Consider the following 25,461-nt stretch of genomic DNA (forward strand, 5'->3'; position numbering starts at 1 on the left):
CTTCCGCCATTCTGTGTCCACGCTTTTCATGTACAGATGCTTGTGCACTTTAGCCACCCATTTATTTTCATCCATGTTCCTGAGCCTTTCTTGAAAACTAATTTTGCTCTGTGCTTCTCTGACTTCAAAAGAGGCACAACCCATGCCACCCTGCACTGCCTCATTTGTGGTATTACCGTGGGCTCCCAAAGCCAACCGGCCTACAGATCTTTGGTTAACTTCCAAACCCGACAGGTGGCGCTGTCCAACCTATATGAGATAGGTTGAACAGCGCCACCTAACGATAGCAGACCATCCGTGCATTCGCCAGGCGATCTTGTACAGATGAATCCATTCCACACAGGTTCTTGACCGTAGCGAGGGTGGCACCGTCGCCCTCCCCGTTTCAACTTTGTCACGGTGAGCTTCTACTCGTCGCTCCATCCCGCCAAGTTTGCCGTTTGGTTGAACTCGACAATCCATTCTTTAGCGGCTATGTCGACCTCGAGTCCAGAGGAGGCTTTACAGCGGAACTGTTAAAGCCTCGCTAGGTTGGTCTCATTGTCGTGCGCAGTGTTGTCGTGCGCAGCAACAGACTTCAAGTTTTGGCACTGCTTTTACTGCTGTTTCCTCGTAGAAAATCCCGCGGACTTAAGAAGGGCCTTGTGCGGAAGCACTCGCCCCGGAGTGGGTCATCATCATCATCAGCCTATCTTTAACAGCGAAGCTGTTTAAGTCAGCCGTAATTTGTGGTTCGCTATCATGAAACAATCATCAGCAATGAAGAAAGAAAAAAGAACTTTGTTAAAAAATTAATTACGCGGATTTACGTGCCAAAACCACGATCTGATTATGAGGCACGCAATAGTGGGGGACTCGCGAAATTTGGACCACCTGGGGTTCTTTAAGGTGCACCTAAATCTAAGTACACGAGTGTTTTCGCATTTAGCCCCCATCGAAATGCGGCCGCCGCGGCCGGGATTCGATGCCGCAACCTCGTGCTCAGCAGCCCAACACCATAACCCCTGAGCAACCACGGCGGGTAAACTTTCTTGCCGAGACGGGATTCAAACCCGAGTACCTACGGTCCCAAGGTGAGCGTCGTAACCACTAGGCTATACTTTCTTTTTCTTTATTGCATTGGTATAACAGTCAACCACGTAATGACAAATGCATAGTTCTACAACTGTTTCATATGTAACAAACATTCCATACGGGGCACCCAATCGAGTGCAGACTTTTGCACTTTTTCCATTTCGAGAAATGAAATGAGAGACTCGCGAAAGTACTCTATAGCAGGGCGAGCATCAACGTCTGTATGGCGAACAGCCATGCGTGACGTCCAAATACGATGAAGAGCCAGTAATATAGTAGTATCATATGGAAAATCATCCTCGTTATCAACCATTAGGTACCTTATTCCCTCTGCATCCAAAAGAAAATCCTTCTTTAAGGTCCTTTGCAGGGCATCCCAGAAAAAAACGCCATCCCAGCATTCCACAAACACGTGTTCAATTGTTTCAGGTTTGCGGCACAAGAAACAGTGGTCACCCCACGAAACGAAGAATCCCCTTATCAGAAAGCCATGTCTTAAGTGGCAAAATTCCTGCATGTAATTTAAAGAAGAAAGTTTTCACCCCAGGACGCACAGGCATGCTTTTTACACGTTTCAGCACTTTCCGCAATCTTGTTCTCCCAATTCGAAGGTACAGGCTATACAGCCACGCTTGCAGAACATGCATTTATGCGAACTATACGATTGCGTTCGAGCGTCGTCGTCGGCGTCCACAGCTAGCGCGTTCGCACGTGCTCGTGTCAATGCTGTGCGAGGTCGAGAAGCGGTTTTACGTGCTATGCCCTGAAGATGGGTAAAAAAAAAAAGTTGCAGTGGCTTAGCTCGGCTATGCCAGGATATACGTAGCGTTAGCAAAGGCTCAGCTGATTATTCTTAAGATAAGATTATTCTTATGAGTCAAGCTTCTCCGTTCTTCTGCGCTGTTGAGCAGCATTTGCGCTCTCCTTCTCCATGGCCACCCGCCGCGGTGGCTCAGTCAGCTAAGGCGTTGCGCTGCTGAGCACGAGATCGCGGGATCGAATCCCGGCCGCGGCGGCCGCATTTTGATGGAGGCGAAATGCAAAGACACCCGTGTGCTTGCGTTGTAGTGCACGTTAAAGAACCCCAGGTGGTCAAAATTAATCCGGAGCCCTCCACTACGGCGTGCCTCATAATCAGAACTGGTTTTGGCACGTAAAACTCCAGAAAGACATTCTGCATGGTATACCACACTGGCAAACGCCAGTCAGAAGCGCAGCGGCTCCAGCGCAGTGTCAGACGGCGACTGCACAGCGAGCGCGCGCCGGCGCCAGTGCCTCTACCACGGCTACGACGTCACTCCTCTGGAATGCGCAGACCGGCGGCGGTGAGTCGCGCGCGGCGGCGGCGGAGTGCGCGAGAGGTGCCGGCTCCGGTGGCTCCGGTGCGCAAGCCGTTTGACATCACTGATCCTTGCGTAACTGTGAATCCCTCGACGCCGGCAAGCAGACCCAGAGGCGGCGAGGGCGCGGGAAGCGGCGACAAAACGCCGGAAGCGTTCTCTACCCGAGGTTGGTGGCGCCGATGCTCGGTTCAAGCGCGATCTTCGCGAGCCCTCAGCTCCGCGGCCGCTTGCCGGCGTTGCCATTTTTCTGCAGCTTCCCGCGCCCTAGACTCCGGGTCTGCTTGTTGTCTGCGTCGCCGTGCTGCAGCAGCTTTGCGAGCCCCTCGACTCCGCTTGCAGGTGAGCCGCCACTCTCACCTTTTCATCCATAGCAGGCGCGCTGTATCAGAAGCGATGATGATAAGTGGTTCTTGCGGGAAAGGGAAGCGAGCCCTCGACTTCCGCTTGCAGTTGAGCCGCCACTCTCACCTTTTTCATCCATAGCAGGCGCGCTGTTATCAGAAGCGATGATGATAAGTGGTTCTTGAGGGAAAGGGAAAGGTTGGCGCTATCTTCTGCAGCCCTTGAGGGAGCACGGCTCAGCGCCAAAAAGCGACCGTTATCATTCATGGCTGAAGAGAGAAAGAGAGCGCGCGTCGGGAACGAACGCGCTTGTGCACCGACCGTTAACATCCATGGCTGAAGAGAGAAAGAGAGCGCGCTGATGATGATGATGATTTATTGGCATCCCCTTTGAAACGGGGCGGCGACAAATAGTCACCTAGCCCTTGTGCACCGCAGAGCCCCTTGCGGACTCCATGCAAACCAGAGCTACGGACGACGACGACGAGGGGGGGGGGGAGGCTCGGCACTAAGGTGAAGCGCTTCGCCCCTAAAATGACAGCGAGAGAGAGAGAGAGAGAGAGACGCATTGACGGAGAGGGTCTGCTGGAAATTGTCGGCATTGCAACGCGGTGAAACACCGTGTCGGCATTGGAAGGCGGTGTCGGTGTTGGAAGCTGCGCTAAGCAACGCGCAGTGACGGCCGTAAGTCCGAGAGAGAGAGAGAGAGAGAGAGAGAGACAGACACGCATTAACGTAGCGGGTCTGCTGCAACGTGTTGTGGGCACTGCAACGCGGTGGAACGCGGTGTCGGTGTTGCAAGCTGCACTATGCAACGCGCAGTGACGGCCGTAAGTCCGAGAGAGAGAGACACAGAGACGCATTTACAGAGCGGGTCTGCTGGAACGCGTTGTCGGCACTGCAACGCGGTGTATTTATTGGGACGCGGTGTCGGTGTTGCAAGCTGCAGTATGCAACGCGCAGTGATGGCCGTAAGTGCGACACGCTTGAGAAGACATTATCATCATAATGAGTTATAAGATGAAAAGTACGCGCGCACTTCCGAAAAATACTTTGCGTGGCCTTGCGTGGCCGAGTGCAAGGTTAAGCGTTTTTTATGTCCACTGCAGGATGAAGGGCTTGTGATCTCCAATTGCCCCTGTCTTGCGCTAGCTGATTCCAACTTGCGCCTGCGAATTTCCGAACTTCACCACCCCACCTAGTTTTGTGCCGTCCTCGAATGCGTTTCTCCTCTCTTGATACCATACCATACCAGAGTGGGTATGTGCCACTAAGTTCACGGCACCGCATCGGCCACAGCCTGTGCGCCCTGGCGTGGCAGAGGAAGACGAAGAGTCTCCTTGTCGCGCGGGGCCGAATACGCGCTGGGCTCGGGACTGCGCTCAGCTCCGCGTCGTCGTCCAGCCAGCGACCCACCAGCAGGCGAATGGCCTCCGAGGACGCTCCCGGCCCCAACGGGCCGCACGCCGTGCACAACGTCGACGACAAGCGCGGTGAGTGCATCGCTCACGCTACTTTTTTACACAACACGGCTACGGCCCAGCCACTGCTAAGAAGCTCAGCTTAATCGCGAACATTTGCGCGGTGCGGTGCTGGTGTCGTGCTTAGTGGTCACTGAGCGCTACCGCAGCCGAAATACGTGTGGACTGAAGGATACCGGGGTCTCTGTCATTGGGCGAAGTCGGTGTTGGTGAATCACCACTATGAGATGCGGATCGCCTCCTTTAGTACGGCGTCGTTTCGATTTGCGCGCAAGTGTGCAGCGATTGCGAATGCTGCTAGCGTTCCGACGCTACTGTGTGCAAATATCACGCCCATATAGCACATGAAAGATAAACAAGGATAGCAGGAACCCAGCGGACACCACGCCATGAGCCTTCAATCTGTGATAGTGCGCGCGTCGCATGACAAACAACGCTTGTAGAAGAACGGTGTTCAACAGCTATTTCAGCAGCGGGAAGCCTCACTCTTCAGAGAAAAAGCTTCAGCTTGCTGACAGGTCAACGCTATGACAAAGGAAGCAGTTCAACGTAATTTATCATTCGCATGTCGCTTAGTACTGCATTGCACGGAACCACGTGACGTCGGTAACACACTGCCGTAAACGACAACTCCTTACGTTATCACCACTGCTACTTTCTAATCGGAGCTAATTAGCGAGAACTTTTACGGCTGTGTGAATATCCGTATTTTACAATAAACAAGTAATGCTGCGTTTGGATGAGAACACGAGAGCAACAGATCTTGTACAGTGTTTAGTATTTTCCTTGCATCCATTCGAGGTTACGCTAGGTATGAACACACATAAAAAAACAAAAAAAAAACAGAGGTTCTGGCGTGCTAAAACCAGTGCGATGATGAGATTGACCGGATTAATTCTGTAACCTGCGTCAAATGATGATTAGACGTTTATCTCGATCAATCGCTGCAACATGTTTAGACAACAGGTAAGCAAATGACATGCATGTAACTTTTTGATTAGCTGACCCTACCACGTCAGTCGTTATGAGCGAGGAAATGACCGCCCTGACAAAATCAAGAAATTTTTGTGTGACACTTTACAGTTAAGAAATATTCCTACTTCTTCTCGAGATATTAATTTATGGCAAGCGTTTTAGGCAACACATCTTTAGTGCGTGGCCTTCGAGACATTTGCGCGAGTTCTGTAATAAGAAAAGCGTACAATCAAGGTCCTGTCTATGAACGTCTTCCTTTGTCGTATTTCCAGTGTTATGCGCTATAAGATGGTCATTAATTAGCAACTAGCCCGAACTTTCTCTTTAGTGTAGCTGTTACAATAGTGTGCCACCTTTTATCTTAGGAAGGCGTGTTGCTCTGGTATACGTATATAGGTTTGTGTGTACTATACGGGAACATTAATTTTATGTTTTACGGATTAAAAAAAATCGCCTGTTGAATATTACATCATTCCGTTCCTGGAGCTAGATTATTCAGACAGGCCGACATTACTTGAACGACAAATCGAAACACATATTCAAGCGATCACCAACAATTCACTGTTTAACTGCCGTATAACAACTTTGCGGCACACATGGCAATTTATTAATTGTAGCCGGTGAGATTGCAAGGCGTATCCACTTAGAATGAATTTCCAGGTGGACACCAGTTAGAAGATATATGCCATCAAACTCGTCGTAAAAATGCACTATTGTTCCGCTTACTTTGCTACAAAAATGATCTTTTATGCATTGAAGCACAACGGTAACTGGAACGATCATGTATTTCATCCCACACTTTGGGTAATATCTGGAACTGGTATCATCCTATAAAGTTCATTTCAAGTCGATTCGTGTTGCAAATTCACCGGCTACAACTCATAAATTGCAATGATATAGCTGTTACAATAGTGTGCCACCTTTTATTTTAGGAAGGCGTGTTGCTCTGGCATACGTATATAGGTTTGTGTGTACTATACGGGAACATTAATTTTATGTTTTACGGATTAAAAAAAATCGCCTGTTGAATATTACATTATTCCGTTCCTGGAGCTAGATTATTCAGACAGGCCGACATTACTTGAACGACAAATCGAAACACATATTCAAGCGATCACCTACAATTCACTGTTTAACTGCCGTATAACAACTTTGCGGCACATATGGCAATTTATTAATTGTAGCCGGTGAGATTGCAAGGCGTATCCACTTAGAAAGAATTTCCAGGTGGACACCAGTTAGAAGATATATGCCATCAAACTCGTCGTAAAAATGCACTATTGTTCCGCTTACTTTCCTACAAAAATGATCTTTTATGCATTGAAGCACAACGGTAACTGGAACGATCATGTATTTTGTCCCACACTTTGGGTAATATCTGGAACTGGTATCATCCTATAAAGTTCATTTCAAGTCGATTCGTGTTGCAAATTCACCGGCTACAACTCATAAATTGCAATAACTGCCGTAAGGTAAAATGTGGTTTTTACGACAATATGTGGCATAAAAACCACAGGTGGTCAAAATTAACCCGAGGCGTGCCGTAAAACCAGATCTTGGATTTAGTAAGTAATAACTCCGAATTTCATTCACTTTCTTTTTATAGGCGACACTTTACCATGCCACTGAATACATTGACGTGAAACCCTTCGACTCTCTGCACATGCGCCACCTCCTCGCGGAACCACGGCAGACCTTCCAAATGATCAGCGTTTTAGCACATCGCTCATCGCTTACCGCGCTGGCGCATACATTTGAATATGGTGTTGGGCTGCTGAGAATGAGGTCACGGGATCGAATCCCGGCCACGGCGGCCGCATTTCGATTGGGGCGAAATGCGAAAACACCAGTGTACTTAGGTTTAGGTGCACGTTAAAGAACCCCAGGTGGTCCAAATTTCCGGAGTTACCCACTACGGCGTGCCTCATAATCAGATCGTGGTTTTGGCACGTAAAACTCCATAAAAATACATTTGAACAATGATGTGGTGAAGAGAGCGTTCTGCGTCACTAACGCCATCTGCTAAACATCGCTGACCCCATAGCTAACGCCACCTGCTAGGTGCAAATCCGTTCGGCGCTCCCCACATTATTGCTGTGCTGGGCAGGCCATGAACCGTGGATGATAAGAAATACAATCGAGTTAAAAGAACATGTACTAATTTTTGGGCGGCTATTGGTTCCTTAAGTATTACGCAGACAGTGACGGATACACCGGAAGGCGTCGTTCATTTTGGAAGGCTTCCGATAGCTTATCACGTGTACTCACTTCACCGTATGCGCCTTTCTGATGCGTACAACATACCGATGATTTATTTCTAGGCTACTGCCTTTGTTTTCGTGTGAGAGAAATTGGTTTTTATAATTGAATTGAATTCTGGTGGTTCCAAGTGCTAAAATCACGATTAGATTATCAGGCACGCCGTAGTCGGGAACTCCGGATTAATTTTGACCACCAGAGGATTTGATTTGATTTGCTTTATTTGTCTTTCCAAGAAAGAAAGGAGCAGTCACACAAAGCTACTGCAATGAGTAGCTTGACGGGTGACAGCCCCCTTAGAATGACAGCGACGGGCAGTGCGTAGGACAAAAAATATAAAAAATGAATAAGATCGGAGAAAATGAAAAACAATATATACACAGGAATAATTATACATGTTGGTAGAAGATTGTTAAACATTAGGATAACAGGAACCTTATGTAAATAGTTTTAGCTACATTAAACAAATTATGAAATAAAGCAAGATAGAGAAACAGCGGGAGCATTGGAAGGATTGGTGCAAATACGCAGTCGAATGAAATCAAGTAATGTTATAGAAAATTTACAAGAACAAGTCACGAAGCTCTTGCCATGTTATGTTTGCAATTTCAAGACCATTTTTTGTTGTAACCGGTTAAACAGTGAAGGTAGCTGGTATCGGAGCATCTGTTTACCATAGTTAGTAAGACTTTGTGCTACCTCCCACTGTTCCGGATTACGTTTGTTATATGCAACTGCGTTGATCTAATGATTGGCTATGTTTTGCAAAGCGTTGTCCTGCTTTCTTGTACATAGTTTGTAGTGGCGGAAAAGCCTGTATTCGGAAGGTGACGGAACCCTTACTATGCGTACTTTCGCAAACAATTCAGCTGTATAGTACAAGTAGGGCATCTTACAAGTTAATCTAATAATTCGATTTTGCAGTAAAAACCATTTCATATTATTGGCATTTGTGGTTCTGCCCCACACAAGAGCACCATAGTTCAGAGTGGAAAAGAATAGCGCGTTATAAATAAGTAGATTTGTGTTAACCGGAAACACTGCACAATTTCGCTGCAGGAATCCAATAGTACGTGAAAGTTTTTTAACCAGGAAGTCAACGTGTGCATCCCATGACATGGTGTCAGAAAAATAGACGCCTAGAGTTTTAAAGGACTGAACGTATTCAGCGATACACCATTAATAAATAGCGGATGCATGGGGCACACCTTATGACGGGGATGAAACATCAAGCTTTCGTTTTTGCGATATTTAAACCCAGGTGGTTTTGTAGGCACCATTCCTGAATTGATTCAAGAGCCATGTTTGCATGATTTAATAAATCAACAGCGAAGCGACCAGAGAAGAAAATGCTCGTGTCGTCAGTGTAGATAACGTATTTTGCCGTCTCATCAACGCTGACGATGTCGTTGTCGGATCTTTAACGTGCCCCCAATGCACAGGACAGGGCCGTTTTCGCATTTCGCGCCCATCGAAATGTGGCCTCCGCAGCCGGGATATGATCCGGCGACCTCGTGCTTTGCAGCGCAACACCACAGCTGCTAAGTCACCGTGGCGGGTCATTCTCATAACGCTCTTTGAAGACACATCATGGAAAAAATCTGCGTTCCAAAACAGAAACCGCCTAGGATTCTTGCAGCCGGCTTGAAACTCCCTCGGCGACTGATACTTGCGTGACGACTGCACTCACCGTGATTCCTGTGGCGAGAAGGCGTGGTTTATGGTGTGGTACGAGTGACCTCAATCTTTCTCTTTTTTTTATGCCATGCGAAGTTGTAAAATGGCCCATTAAGCGAAAAAAGCTGACGTCAGACTGTAGCAGCAAAACGGCGCCTAAATTCCCACTGGCTGCGACGCCACTTTACATGGGTGTCTGGGCGGAGCAGAGCGGGTGAAACGGGACACCTGCTGCCCCATAGGCGCACCAGGTGTTAGTGAGAAAAGAGGGCACCGACGCGACGCCACGTCACCATCGCGAGCTTGCATGTTCCTTGTCCGCGCAAGCTCGCGACTGCATAATAACTGCGCTTCGGTAAGGCCAAATCAAAAACGTGTTACGCGTCTCAACGCGTTCAAATAGACATTCATGGTTTGGCAAGCACAACTCATAAGTGCTTAGCTTTTTTGAAATAGCATAACTTCTCGCATTCATGAGACAAACACGAGCCATATCAGCCATATTGTCTGCCATTGGTACAAAAAAAAAAAAAAAAAAGTCACAGGCCTGCGCGGCACACGCAGCACAGTCACAGCGTGAGCTGGTAGAGCGGCTCAAGAGTAGCTCCAATTTCGGCACCACGCACACCAGGGTCTTCGCGACAGTCTGTTCGCCTCGTTTTGACGAGAACGATTTGAACTGTCTGCCCGGTGTCGATGGTGAGCTGCGCACGATGCGTTTGCAGGCACGTTAACTAGATGGCGCCACCATACTGGCGGAGACTGGGGATCGCGTTTTTTTTTTTTTTTTGCGTGCCTCGACTGAATGCTATCTCGTCGTCTGCGCCTTAACTAGATGACGCCACCATACTGGCGGAGGCTCGGATCATCTGCGTCTGCGTTTATAGTTTTTTTTTCCACTGCCCGATAGCAAGCGCTTGCGTAGCTCAATGGTAAAGTATCCGACTCCCGCGCACCGGGCCTGGGTTCAACCTCGGCGGAGACCGGGTACTTTTTTTCGCATTTCCGGCGATAGCGGTTACGCGGCGGCAGCGGCGGCGGCGGACAATATCGCGAACCGAAATGGCTGTTGGAATGAACCCATAACAGCCTACGCTGTAAAAGAAAGAAAAGGTCCAATCAAAATAGAAAAGGATGCCTCCAAACAGAAATTCGAAGTGAGGACTGCACTAGGTACCATTTACATAGTGTGAGAATTAAGGCCAAGCCTCGTTTATTTTTGCACACGGTGGTATATGTAGAAATACCACCCAATTACTCAGAAATTATTTGCTTTGTCCGAAAGAGTACGAAGCGATCGAGAATTTGACTACTGTGCCGTCTTTTTGTTTCTTTTTGAGTGAGGGTTGGTTACTGGCTCTTTAGCTATATAATTATATTATAATTGTTGCTTTGCTTCAGATGCATGACCATTGCCTAAAAATTCTATATTTTGTCAAAATCTATTAATCACGCCACTCCTGATTCTCCTCTAGGTTCCGCCGAGTCGATAGAGCCTCCGTAAGTAGAGAAGTACACGTGATTTCGTTGTACGCGAGCATTTACTGCATTATTTCGCATAGAAGTTCGCACCTGTGGAAGAAACATCGTTGTCACGTTGAGTAATCTCCCTGCTTGCTTAGCATCTTTACATTCGTGAGATGACTGTCCTGTATATGTATTGCACATTTGACTAGATTAAGCTCAACTTAACCCCACAAAGCCCGAATGCCATTCCACATCAATGAAAATTAAAACAGCTTATTCACATTTATTTACAGCTATACGGGGCATATTGGCAGAAAGAAAAGAATGAAACAATAATATTCTACACATTAATTAGTACGGTAATTATTTACAAAGTAATTGATTTGCTGAACTAACCACAACTGAAAACTCCCTCCGGTATATCAAAAAACACTTGTATGGGCCCTGCATAGAGTTTCCCGTGCTTAAATCGGAGTATTAGGTGCCAAAATCAGCGTATCAAAAATTATACATTGGGCTTTGTGCGGTTAAATACAGGTATGAGAAACTTTTGTTAACGTAGACAACGTGTCCGCATGGTAGCATTACAAGTTAACTTATCAAGGCCTACAAAACTAAGAATTGTGTATGATCAAACACTTGTCGCTGTAGTTTTCATTGAGAAGTATTCTGAATTTATTTTATGAAATGTTTATAGAAGGAAAGTTAAGCCCCTAGAGGTCTTCAGTGAACGTAGTCTTGCTTCCTTAGCGTGAGAGTTTCCTAAATAGCAGACGGCAAGTTCGGGGACGTTTTCAGTCAAGCCTACAAAATAATGCGAACAGATAAAAAAATGAAGGCTCTCCCGTAATCGAGAGTATATGTAAGCATGAAATGGCTAACCAAACCAGATTGGTTGGAGATGATACCAGCCACAATCTTAAAATGGGTGTAGTGCATGATCGCAACGGCACACCCCACAACACCGCACCATGCCATACTGTTCACTGGCCCACATGGACGCAATAGTTCCCTGCCACAGACAGAACCTCCTTGCAAGTCTTGTCTCGGCCAAGCAGCCATCCATGGCGCGCCGGACACTGCCGGCTTGGTCAAGCAGCGCGGTGCCATCTTTCGAGCTGGCGCGATACCCGCGCCGCGGAACTCATGAACCGCTGGCGTTGAAAAGAGCACAGGCAACCCTGTTTAAGCGACAAAAGATGATCATTAAGGGCATGGTGCCCTGTAGCTGCCTTTTGAACGTCACTATTGGAAATGACTTCAGCGTACTAGAAGAGACCACTTCAGTGATAATGTGAACAAACAGGAATAACTCGGAAGCAATATTTTTTGTAACTTGTTTGGGCAGTAACTAACGTATGTAATGCTCAAAGGGTTGGTGGCCATAGATGGCATTTTTTTTAAATTTTCACTGGTTGCCCGGATGTTCTCGTTGGTTGAAGTTTGGCTCAAGCTCACTTGAAGGTCGCCGACAGCGGGAGCTAGAAACATTTCATGCTTGAAAAACGCAAGCGGTATACAAAGGAATTCGTGTTTTTGGGTAAGCAGGGTCACTCAAGAACGCTATATAAGAACTCCCTAATAATCCAAACAATTTTTCCTTGTGATCACGTCATACAGCTCTCTAGTCCCCTTACTTCTCTCTCGGTATTGATTGTGTCATTTTAATAGACACCACATTATTTGCTGTCCACTCTAACCAGTTATCTGGGGGGCACCCGCACCATGGTTTCTTTTTGCATGTTTGTGACTCCATCACGCTAGATAACTTATATATCGCAGGTCACTGTTATGACGAGCAAATATAGTAAGCCACAAAGTACTAAAACGACGTCACCCGCTAGTAGCCGTGATTATTTGCAATCAGTCTCGGCAGTCTCGCCTAGAGAAAGAGATTGGCGAACTTGCAAAGACCATTACTGCACTACAGTCATCTCCCTACCGTCGTCAGCGAAACCGCGATTGCCGTCCCAAATTCCCTTCTCGGTCCAGCTCCCGTTCTGGCCTTTGTCGTGGCGCGTATTGCTGGTATCGCAACAAGTTCTTTGCCAGTGCACGTCAATGCCGCCCCTTTGCAGCTGGCAGGGAAGCATGCCGCAGAGTCACTGACGGCCGTACGACAAGCCGCCTGTTCTACGTCACTGACAGGCTTGCTGGACCCCGATTTCTAGAGGACACAGGTACAGAGGTCACCGTCGTTCCTACCGTGAGCCTGCCCCGGCAACGTGCCAAAAAAAAAAAGAAGAAACGTGCCCCTTCAAGCGGCCATTAGCTCTTCTATCAAAAGATATGACCAGCACTCTCTTATCATCGACTTGGGTGCCCGATGCACCTTCTGATGTGTGTTCATTGTTACAGAGGTACGCATGTCCATATTGGGTGCGGAATTTGTGACTTACTTCGCCCTTAGTGTTGACCTCCGTGCTCGTCGCCTGTGATATCATCTGCATTCGCCTCAATTCTGTCAAACTTCACAGCTATCATGAAATCTTCCAATCTTGAGCTGCCAGTACATCACAACGTCACGCATCATGTTGTAACCACAAGCCCCCCAGTGTTTGCCGACCCAGACGCCGCGCTGGGGACCGCCTTGCCATCGCCAAAAGAGAATTCGAGAACATGCTGCAACTGGGCATCATCCGTTATTCGTCGAGAAGTTGGTCTTAAGCTCTCCACATGGTATCAAAGCGTAACCCGGAGATTGGCGCTCGTGCGGCGACTACCGTGCTCTCAGCGCGCGCATCGTCCCTGATCGCTATCCACTCCCTCACATGTACGACCTCGCATGACCAACCTAGCCGGAATGGTGATATTTAGCAAGACAGGTTTAGTGAAGGCCTGTCGAGCCAGCCTACATCCCGAAGACTAGAATTGCTACACCATTCGGGTTTTTCGAGGAAGTCCACATGCCGTTCGGGCTGAGAAACGTTGCTCAGACGTTTCAGAGGTTCATCAACGCGGTCACCCGGGAACTCCCATTCGGCTTTGCATACTTCGATGACCTCCTGGTGGCTAGTATTTCCTCCGATCAGCATAGCAACCATTTGCGCCGGCTATTTTCTCGGCTCCAGGAACACGGCATTCTGATGAACCCCGCAAAGTGTGCCTTTGATGTCCACGACATTGAGTTCCTCAGACCCCTCGTGACTCCCGAAGGAATCAGATTGTTGGAAAAGAAAGTTAAAGCCATGTGCGAGTTCGCTCGCCTAACGTCACTGAGAAAGCTCCGTGAGTTCCTTGAGCTGCTCAACTTCCACCGCGGTTTTCTTCCCAACATCGATACCAGTGACCGAGCTTCTCAAGGCTACTACGGCTCCGTCCTCACTATTGTCCTGCACGTCCGACGCCGAAGAGTTCTTCCAAGCTACCAAAATGCATTGACAGATACCACCCTACTGGTGCATCCTCTACATGTTGCACCAATGTGTCTTATCACCGACGCATCTAGTGCAGCTGACGACGCCGTTTTACAACAGTTCCAGCGCAACTCTTGGCGCCCACTCGGGTTTTCCTCCCAGAAGTTGAAGCCTGCAGGAACGCGCTACAGTATGTTCGGTCGCGAGCGGCTTGCGATATACATGGGTCTTCGACATTTCCAACACCTGCTGGAAGGAACAAGCTTTCACGTCCTCACGGATCACAAGCCTTTGACGTTCACTTTCGCGGGAATCACAACACTTACTGTATACCGCACGAGAGATCAACATCATCGTCATCATCATAAGCCTATATTATTGCGATAGCAATTATATGGACACTTCAACCGGATTTCTGCCGTCGCCGTCGCCGTCGCCGTGAGGTTCCCTATAGATAAAATTTTCGCCGCGCGCCGTAAGCCCGAGCGGAAGCGTGCGGGGACGCGCGCTATCACGGAGAGCGAACGCACTCATTCACCCACGCGCAAGCAAGGAAGCGGGAAGTCAGCGCCAGAGGGAGCGCGGGGGGGGGGGGGGGCGCACTTCTACTCTGCCAACAACCGCGCTCGTCGTTCGCTCGCCCGCACAGTCTCTTATCTCCACACGGCTCTGACCTTTATGCGCCGTGCATTCGCCGCTCAGTTTCCGTTGAAGCGATAGACCGCACGTACCTTCGCCCGCTGCGCGGCGTATGCGCTCGCTGCCAGCGTTTTGACAGTTGTTGGCTGCAGTCATTCAGTGTGATCTATTCATGTTTGTTTGTGCGCGCTCACACCACGCTTTTTCATTCAGTTAGTAATAGTCGGGCCACATTTTCCAACGCACGCTACACATGCAATGCTGCCCAGATCGGCAGTGCAGCACTACAGGTGTGTGTGTCCCTTCGCACGCGCTGCCCACGGTAAGCGCTTCTCATCAACACCACCGTTTCACACGCGCCTTCTCGTGGTCATCGAGTCTCTCTTCATGTCGGTATACTTACGCCGCAGCACACCTGCTTACTTAATCAGCTCATGTTTACTACAATTCATATTGCTACCAAGGCAGCTCACCTTACTTCGTATGACATTGCTGTGTTGCTATCGCATTCATTGCTTCGCCCTTAGGGCGAAACTGTGACATTTTATGTCCACTGCAGGACGAAGGCCTCTCCCTCTGATCTCCTGGCTTGCGCTAGCTGATCCCAACTTGCGCCTCCAAATTTCCTAATTTCATCACACCTCCTAGTTTTCTGCCGTCCTCGACTGCACTTCCCTTCTCTAGGTATCCATTCTGTAAGTAACTCTGCACGAGAGATACGGGACCTCACTTTTATCTCCAATTGCACCGTGGACATACAATGCATTGCAGCATTGATGCCTTCTCCGGTATCGACTGAACGCATCTGCGCAGTAGCAGATGCCTTCTTCGGTATGGACACAATATTCACAGCTGCACTTCACTTCGAGGAAATTGCCGCGGCGTAGCGTTGACACTTCGAGCTTCGGGGCCTCCGGTGCTCTGCTATGTCATTAGCGCTGTCCAACGTGCCCCTTCCGTTTTCTTGAGGCACTACCACTTGCGACGTGTCAAGGGGTTGCACACACCCATTCGTTCCGTTCCAACTCCACCATCAAGTATTTCACAAGCTACGCGGCGCAAGTCATCCCGGAGTTCGTGCCACCCAGCGTCTAATTACTTCCCACATTGTGTGAACTAGTGTGAGCTTCGACGTGCACCACTGGGCTCGCGAATGCCTTCACTGTCTACGCTTCAAGACGACACGACACACGAAGTCGCCAATTCACTCCTTTCCTCCACCTGACACCCAGTTCGATCACATTCACATCGACATTGTTGGCCCGCTACCACCATCCCCAGGTGCTCGCTACATACTCACTCGTGTCGACCGTTATACCACTGGCCTGAATCGTTTCCTCTCACTGACATATCGGCACTTACAGTGGCTTCCGCGTTTGTCAAGGGCTGGATCTCGCGTTTCGGATGCCCGAGCATTGTTACGACCGATCGTGGCCGACATTTCGAATGCGATGTCTTCCGCGAACTCACGTGCCTGCTTGGCGTCCGCCATACCCATAGTACCGCGTATCACCCATCGGCAAATGGAATGAATGAATGCCTTCACCCTCAACTTAAAGCCTCGATGGCCCGCCAGGCTCGCTATTCTTGGGCTGAAGACCTTCCTCTCGTCCTGCTAGGCGTGCGCTCCACTTTCAACGGAGACCTTGGCTGCACAGCGGCGGAGCTGGTTAATGACATAACGTTGCGGTTGCCCGGTGATTTTTTCGCCCTACTACTGCTACCATGCCCGACCCAGAAAGATACCTTCAGCAGCTCCGTTCCTGTTTGCACGCTTGCGTCCTTGCCCTAGGAGGGTTGCACCATCAAGTAATCTTTTTGTCAGCAAAGACATACCTACAGCGAGCCACGTTTTCGCACGACGTGAAGGCATCCGACCATTTCTTACCGCCGCTCTATGATGACCCTTGTAAGGCAGTCAAGCAGACAGAAAAAAATTGCCCGCCAATCCACCCAGTGAAGGTGGTTGGAAAGCGAAGCTTTTGACGCCACCCTCACGGTGACTGCGGCGCACTTGATATTTCACACACTTCAACGTAACTTTAACCACGGCCTTTATTATTATTTACTTCACAACAATGTTCACTACTGCTTTATGATCGGTGTGATATACACTACTAGACTACCCCATAGTGGGGTAGTCTAGAAAATGAACCGAAGCAGTTATTAGGCTGGAAGGGTTTTGAATAACGTCAACCCTCCTTCAAGCAGCTGCATAAGCTTTGCAACGGCTGCAATCTAATCTTACGGACCGCGCCGAGCCTGTTTCCGTTGTTTGCCCGCAGCCCTTATCATCCATCATGTTGGCTCATCACATTGAAGCTTGTTTTTGTGGTTTTTCTTGCGAAAACGAGTGCTTAGTTGTACGCTGAATGCCTGAATTCAAGTAAGCTATACTGCTATACCTGCAATTGTTAGCGGTTCGTCGGGATCGTTTTTTGATTACAACGACGGACACGACAGAACCCTTGGCTGGTAGAGGTACAAAGCTTCGCTTTAAAAACTGTTACCATAGGCCTCAACGGACGTGAAGTCGTGGTGATAGATAGGGTGAAGGCAGCCTACCTAGCGACCTGGTCATCCTAATCCACCCGGCATAAAAGGCTGTTTCTTCGGCACCGCTGCAACGCTACTCTTCTTCTAAAAGCATGAGGGGGGGGGGGGTTATATTCCTCGGCTGCGTTTTATATATGGCGCGCTCCGGAGCGCATGTCTTGTGCCTCGTGCTGCGAGCTGCGAGGTCAGAATAATAATAACAGCTTCTTCGGCTCCTGTCATCGGTCTGAACGGTTCTCAAGCTTTTCGCTCGCTGACTCGCGCATTGTTTGTAGTGAACCTAACCTTGGTCGCTATAGTACTATAAATAAATAGGCATATTAAATTCCCATAAAACTGCAATTGAGATAGGTGGTTCATCGATGCACTAGAAGCATTCGAAAATGTAGGGCGCCGAAACACCGAAATCATCGAAATTTTTTTCTTGCCGCTTTCCCCATCTTTGTGAGTACTGGCAGCTATCGTGAACTATTGACCGATACCGGATATAGTGCAAACAATCGCCGGATATAGCGGAAACCGAGGAGGTGATGCACGTAAGCGCGAACAATAGCTCCAACATAAACACGCCGTCGTCGTCATTTCATCGTCTTCATTGCATTTTGATCATACCTTCGTTTCATGCCGTGGTCATAATTCCAACGTCTTCACTCTTGTTGTCGTCACTGCGTTGTCATTTCATCGTCATCACGTCCTCGTCGTCATGCGTTCATCATAATTCCGCCGATGCCATTCCGTCGTGGTCATTTCGCTCTCTTCATTCCATTGTCATGTCGTTGTCGTCATGCTTCATCATCATGCGCCCGTCGTCATTCCGTAGTCGTGATATCGTCATATTACTATGGTCATCGTTGTCATAAAGTCATCGAGGTGTCGTAATTATGATGTCGCCATTCCATTATCACCTTGCAGCAATCTTCATTTCGTTGTCGTCATAGTCATAGTCGTTACTGTGTTGTCATGCGTTCGGACTTATACCGTCGACATGATGCCGTCGTATTCTTTCAGTCTTAGTAATTGCCCCATCATTATTACTTTATTGTCCCGTTGTCGCCACGCCGTCTTTCGTCACGCTGTCCTCGTCATATCGTCGTCGTCGTTTCAGCGTCACCATTCTATTGTCGTCATTCCTTTTTTTGTCATGTCATTGTTATTATTGAGTCGTCATCATGATCACGTTGTCATCATACCTGCCATCGTCATGCAGGCGTGGTCGTTCTATCGCCATCGTCGTCGTCATGACATCGCTCACGGTGCAGTCATGATACCGTCGTCAATACATCACCATTTCCTTAGTCGTCATCTGTGGAACCCGCTTGCTCGAGTGCCAGAAGTCTTTATTTAGCGAGACGTTGCCAGGTGGGAAAGTGTCCAGCAAGTTCGCTAAACAAGAACAGCGTTCTTCGTAAAAAAATGTCACAGTTTCGCCCTAAGGGCGAAGCAATGAATGCGATAGCAACACAGCAATGTCATACGAAGTAAGGTGAGCGGCCTTGGTAGCAATATGAATTGTAGTAAACATGAGCTGATTAAGTAAGCAGGTGTGCTGCGGCGTAAGTAGACCGACATGAAGAGAGACTCGATGACCACGAGAAGGCGCGTGTGAAACGGTGGTGTTGATGAGAAGCGCTTACCGTGGGCAGCGCGTGCGAAGGGACACACCTGTAGTGCTGCACTGCCGATATGGGCAGCATTGCATGTGTAGCGTGCGTTGGAAAATGTGGCCCGACTATTACGAACTGAATGAACAAGCGTGGTGTGAGCGCGCACAAACAAACATGAATAGATCACACTGAATGACTGCAGCCAACGACTGTCAAAACGCTGGCAGCGAGTGCATACGCCGCGTAGCGGGCGAAGGTACGTGCGGTCTATCGCGTCAACGGAAACTGAGCGGCGAATGCACGGCGCATAAAGGTCAGAGCCGTGTGGAGATAAGAGACTGTGCGGGCGAGCGAACGACGAGCGCGGTTGTTGGCAGAGTAGAAGTGCGCCCCCCCCCCCCCCCCCCCCGCGCTCCCTCTGGCGCTGGCTTCCCGCTTCCTTGCGTGCGCGTGGGTGATTGAGTGCGTTCGCTCTCCGTGATAGCGCGCGTCCCCGCACGCTTCCGCTCGGGCATACGGCGCGCGGCGAAGATTTTATCTATGGGAACCTCACGGCGACGGCGACGGCGACGACGACGGCGACGGGAGAAATCCGGTTGAAGTGTCCATATAATTGCTATCGCAATAAAAATGTTGAAAGCTTCGCTGGCACCGAGTCTTACAGAGCGTGTGATGGGCACTTCTTTTAATGTTTTGGGACCCGCGCCGTATGGATCATTACTTTCGCGTGAGAGCTACCTAGTTGCATGTTGATCGACCACTGTCGTTCTCGGCAAACATGAAGTCATATTCTGAGGGTGTGGTACGATGACGTCGCGGCATTTCTATGACGTGCTTGATTCGTTGATTAATTGATTGCGATTTGCAGGATTTATTTGAGCCATTAGTTTGCATGTTAGGCCTGTTTGATTTATTTGCGTGCTATAACCTTATTTCATGCGGAAACATGATTTCCCAGAACTCCGCCTGGCTTGTATAGCGCAGGTCATTGTAGAATGTGACCTCATCTTCTCACGCACCGTATTTCATGTGGCACGCTTTCTTATATTAAAGGCATGCTCCATGGCGTAGTTTCAGGGGCGCGAACCAAACGCAGGCGCGTGTGTTGCCCCCGTATTCAGAAACGCCTACGTGGCGAGGAATCGAAAGTCCAAATTAGGCTGACACGCCACGCTGAAATAGATTCACAATATTTTGGCACGGCGGCACCAAAAGCACACCCGCCTGGTGAGCTGCAACACGGTGTCCGTACTCGAAGGGGCTACTAGGCTGCACGGTGGCCGACGCTATGTATACAAAAATGCTTGAGGCTGTCCCGGTTAAATCACGCCGGCTAGATGACTGTCACCGGGCCGGTTAAAGGGGTTGCCAATAAATCATCATCATCATCATCATCATCACTCAAGTCGAAGCACGCCGTCACGTGAGCATTCCCACTGTTTGAATGTCATAGCGCGAAATTCGCCTTTATGTGCGCAAATTTCTGTTCTCTCCAAAACAGGGCTTAAAATTCCTAAATCTAGGGGAATTTCGCTAGAGTTGGCAGCTATCACACACCCTGTGAACTAGGCGCCAACGCCGCGCCAAATTCTGAAGCCGATTTATCAGCTTCCGAAAATAACCCCACGAAAGCAAGGACAATTAATAAGAGGCCCTCTGGTGCGCTACCGAATGCCGGTTGTGTTCCAAAGACGGAGTCAGAACCCAGAGGCCTCAAAACGCAACGAAATATATTCTTCAAATAAAGGAGTTATGTACACACATGCACACTACGGCTAGTCATATCACAATACAATTCAGATGGGTATTAACAAAACACTGGAAAGTAACGACAAGCACTAAGATTGCAACACGTACAGTACAGAATGAATAGGAAAACAGTGTCCCATCGTATTTACTCGTGCTGATCTTGAGCCGGATGATCTCGGCGTAGCTCGAGAGAAATCTCGAAGAAGGAACTTCTCCCGGAAATTCGATGAACTCGTCGGTTAGCTTGCCGGGGAATCCCCTTCTTCCACAGACAGTCAGTCTTCATGTCACATCTCATCACTGGCTTGGTCTGATCCCCCTTCCGATTCCCACACGGCGCATTTATTGTCTTCGCCGGCGCTTCTCGAACCTTCCGACGGAGTCGTGATCCCGCAGCATGAACAATGCCTAGAAATCTTCTATAGACTTTTACCGCGTTTTCGACCGCGGCCGTCGGAGCGTCGTCGACGAGGGTGGTGACCCTCCGTAGGCGCAGGGGTTGTCAAGCTCCCTCTCTCTTTCTCTGCTCACCGGTTGAGAGGGGTGTTCCGGCTCTCTCTCTTCTCTCTGATACTGTACACTTCGCTTATCTTGTCGAAGCTTATAGTCTCCGTCGATCGCATCGGCTGTCTGTGGCTCTGCGCTCCCTCTCTCTGTCGACGCTGCCGTGGGGCCGACTGGCTACTTGCGGGGTTGGGTGATCCGCTGCGCGCGCTTTGATTTAGCGCACTTTTGTGACAGCAGCAGTGCCGTCAAGTGACTTTCACTCATACTTACGTCAGCTGGCAATCGCTGCTGTTCATGTTTGCGTCCACTTAAGCCCTTCGTCACGCTCTATGAGCCCGCGCCTCTGAACGAGTGTGAATTGAGTTTGAGCCCAGTCTGCTCTAGAGTGAGCTTATCAAGTAACCTATGCATAGCACAAAAGTTTCTCTTCGTACATTGCGTTGGGTCTCCATAATTTTTAAATATGCAGCTTCTCGGCAGAGTGTAGCGCTGCCATATATACCAAGGATAATTGTCATTTTTGGTAGATATGGCTGTCATCATATCTTGATGACTGAATACGTTACATGTGTCTATGTGAAATGTGTACAAAATGTCAGAGGTGGTTTAGGAGCCGTTTAAGAAACACGGATGCTGTCGAAGCTCTGGATGGTGGACATGGAAAATTTGTCCAAAATTCGTAGCGCCGTGGTTTGCCAAGAGATGTTTCGAACAATTTTTCATCGCCCTTATCAATGCCCGCCATAGGAAACCTGAGAATAGAGAAGGATTCGTATGGTCTAAAGTCTTATTAGCCAAGGAGGAATGAATAGATTTGCTGAGTGTTTATACGCAGAAAAGGATTTCTGAAACCACAGCCCCAGGAATATTCGTCTTACCTGCGTGACCTTGGAAGAAAATGCGCATAACAGAATTTTGTGGCTTGTCCACTGATGCAAAGAACCTGTATTTTGTTTTACCTGCGGTCCAAGGAAACCTATTAACCATTAATTGAGAAGATGACAGCTTCAAAGAACAGATCACATTCCCTTATAGATTGTAAACTGTCCACGTGAACACATTTTATGCCTGTGTACTACATGATCGTATTGATCAGTTTCGGACACTCTAGAACGAGGAACAGTTCGTTTACGTATATTACTAATACATGGGGACCAAGTCCAGATTCCGTCGGCGCCCCTCTGCTTACTTCAGCTTACGCCGAAACCTCATTCTTGGTAATCAATTATAGTTAAGGATTGGTCAAGTAGCTGGCTTATTGGTCGCGTCCAGTGCCTCATATGCCAGATGTAGTCAATTTCCACCGGCTGTCCCAAGTAAAGGTCAACGAAGAATTCAAAAATAACTGCGCGCCTTGTGTGAGCAGCGATCACTGTTTATTGAGCAACGTTATTCATGGTAGCTTGAGTATTTGTTCTTGTTGCAGATATAAATATTTCTTTCATATATTTAGCTAAGCTTCAATTATTTTACCTAACAACAAGGTATTGATGCATAAGTACAAGAGGATGTTGAATGGTAACAGCGTTTAATGGAATCACTGCTGTAGTCGGGTTTCCCGAAGGAAAGAAAACGTTACAGCGAACTTCGGAACGCGGGTGACGCCCACGCGTATGGGTGCTATGACGCACATGAAGCTGTCGGCCCTCGGACTGTCCGCATCGCAGATCGCTTTCAAGATAGGGTTCGCACGGCTGTGCCACAAGCAGTGTTGCGGAATTCCATTCCAATTCAATTGCGGGGAATTAGAACTGTGTCGCAATTCCTTACATTTTATTTCTTCGGAATGAAAAAAACTTTGCCCATTCCAACTCCGGGAATGGCCAGGCAGTTCAATTCCATTTCTGTAATTCCTCAAACTTAGCTCTCTACTCTAATTTGCTATCGCAACTGATGCTTCGCTCTTCGTGTGAAACTGCGACAGTCTTTTTACCCATGAGAGCACCAAGACGTAGGCGGCTGTTTCATTACCTACATGACACACAAGTCAATAATTTATGTTCGTCATACAATCTTGCCATAATATGCCAATTTTAGTAAATGACCAAGTTAACGAAACGAGCATCAGAACACCAAGACGTAGGCGGCTAGAAAGTAGATGCTCTCAAAGTGGCAAATGGTCACCAAGAAATGCTTCGCATTTAAAATGCCAATGACTAGCACTAGCAACGCCCAGGAACATACACTGATCGTGGTTCGCGCAAGGCCTTGTGTTGTGTTTAAATTATGGGTTGACATTTATTTGGGAGCCGGTATAAAAACACAATAGCAGACTGTCTAAAACGCTATGTGAAGGACCAGCGCAAAGTTGGCCTGCACACGTTCTTTAAAAGTTATCAAAGTTATCTTGTGGGCGTCAAAACAGCCATTCTTTGCTCACTTTGGTAGCGGCAGCGGTGGCAAAAGGTCACGGAGTAACGACGTTCTGCTGATATTTCCAGTTTGGTTATACATTTCCACATATTCTGCTAATGCATGCGTGTATACCGCCACTGCTGCTGCTGCCACAAGTGTAATTCGCAGTGTCTGTGCCTCCGCTGTTCTTATTTACTGTCTGGTTGCGGTTGTAGGTGCTGTTGTCACTGTAATAGTGCAATCCATTTCTTGTTTACTAGCTGTTGCTATCCTTAAGATGTCAAAAGAGATCAGAGCACTGTTTGAAGAATTAAAGCGTGATATGGGGGCAGAGTTCAAAGACTTCAAAGAAAGTATTGAGCGAGATTTCCGCAAGCAACTAAGAGATATCAAAACTTTCTTGGCTGAGACAAACAAAGAATACGAGGAAATTAAGGCGGAAAACAAAACTTAGAGCCGAATGCTCAGTTACAGGTATTGTGTTCTGATCTCGCACATCAGGTAAAAGACCATGAATGCAGAATTATTCAAGCGGAGCAGTATTCTCGGAAGGCAAACATTGAGATTAAAGGTATACCATGCAGTGCTTCTGTGGACCTAGCTGAAGTGGTCACCAAGATTGGTGAATGTTTAAGCGTTCCGCTTATCGCAGCCGATATTGAGCGTGTGCACTGGGTTCCAACTGCTAAGAACGAAACTAAGAAGAACGTGGTAGTGCAATTTGCCCAGAGGCAAAAGCGAGATAGCTTTGTGAAGAACGCGCGCAGGAAAAGCCTGAAGTGTTCTGATGTCGGCATTGATTCTCGAGCAGCAGTGTTCGTGAACGAGCATCTGGGCCCGGAACTGAAGCGTCTACTCGGCCGAGCTACAGCGCGCAAACACGAAGTAGGCTGGAAGCATGTCTGGGTGCGTGAGGTCAAGATCTTTGCACGACAAGCTAATGGCGCACCGAGGATAAGGATTCTCAGCGGCGAAGACGTAGCGAAAATGGTTAGCTCGTCATGAATGCTATGCAATGAATCTAGTGTTCCGGATAAGCTAAATCATTTGCGCAGTTTCAGAAAGAAACAATGAAATAGACATTTCTCTTACTGTAACTTTGAAGCAGGGATCATATCCGAGAAATTGTGTCGAGCATTAAATTTAGTCATACTGCTGTCCACCTTTTTCTTGCTTATTTATTTTTGTAATATCAGTCGTCATAGGCTAAAGAGTAATTTTCATCACATGACACAAAACTTTTTTCGTGCATTTCTTCCTTTTGTATTATAAAACGGCAGAGTTTATGGCGTTAGTATTCACTTTTGCTTCCGTTGCCCTAGTTTGCACTTGGTTACCTAAAAGTTGGTTGTGTGAGAGACTTGTTGCTGACTCCCACAAAAAGAAAAGGGCACGCGAAAGGGGGGAAAACAGTTTTACCGGCAACAAAATAGATGAACATTACCATGTGCATCTCGCAGTGTTTTGTAAATTTTAGTAATGAGTACTGGTAATAACATTGCCTCAACCTATCCACTTACGACTGCTGTAAATTTCGATTCTTCTGACCAATCCCTGCTGCCTCATGACATACAAAACAGTGTTGCTCAAAATTTGCTTAAACACAACGTAAAAAAGTGCTTTCATCTAAATGTCGCTCCGATAAGCAACAAAAGAAATGACTTCAATACTCCTTGATAGCTTCGGATTACGTTTGATGCTGTAATGATATCGGAAACATGGCTTGATGGTGACGATAGCTTTCAGGTACCCCATTACAAAACATTTGCTGTCAGCCGCGTGGCCGTCGAGGGGGGCGCGTGTGTATTTTAATTAATGAAAAATTGAGTCTGAAGCTATACAAGGATTCTGCCTCTGCTCTACTGATGTGGAAGTTGCGTCAATAATTGCAGAGACCAATACAACACTATCAGCGTTTTATAGACCGCCAAGTGCTGACATATGTGCCATTCTTGAATTTTTCAATGTACCTCACATTTCTTGTTATGCATAAGTATGACGTATAATCAGTGGAGACTTTAATATTGATTATGCTCTCCTCGTCTTCTAACAGTGTGTAGTTTCGATGTGCTTCTAC

At 47.9% G+C, this 25,461-nt stretch overlaps 1 protein-coding gene across 1 annotated transcript in view; it reads left to right on the forward strand.

The window, feature by feature from the left end:
- The first annotated feature begins 4,104 nt into the window (after positions 1–4,104).
- LOC125947759 (uncharacterized) overlaps positions 4,105–25,461 on the forward strand; it is a 133,785-nt gene continuing 112,428 nt past the window's right edge. The window contains exons 1-2 of the mRNA XM_049673034.1: positions 4,105–4,252; positions 10,627–10,651. Of these exons, the coding sequence (XP_049528991.1) occupies positions 4,186–4,252; positions 10,627–10,651 (92 nt within the window). The 5' untranslated portion in view covers positions 4,105–4,185. The remainder of the gene's footprint in view (positions 4,253–10,626; positions 10,652–25,461) is intronic.

This window comes from Dermacentor silvarum, chromosome 8 (assembly GCF_013339745.2).
Source record: "Dermacentor silvarum isolate Dsil-2018 chromosome 8, BIME_Dsil_1.4, whole genome shotgun sequence".
NCBI lineage: Eukaryota > Metazoa > Arthropoda > Arachnida > Ixodida > Ixodidae > Dermacentor > Dermacentor silvarum.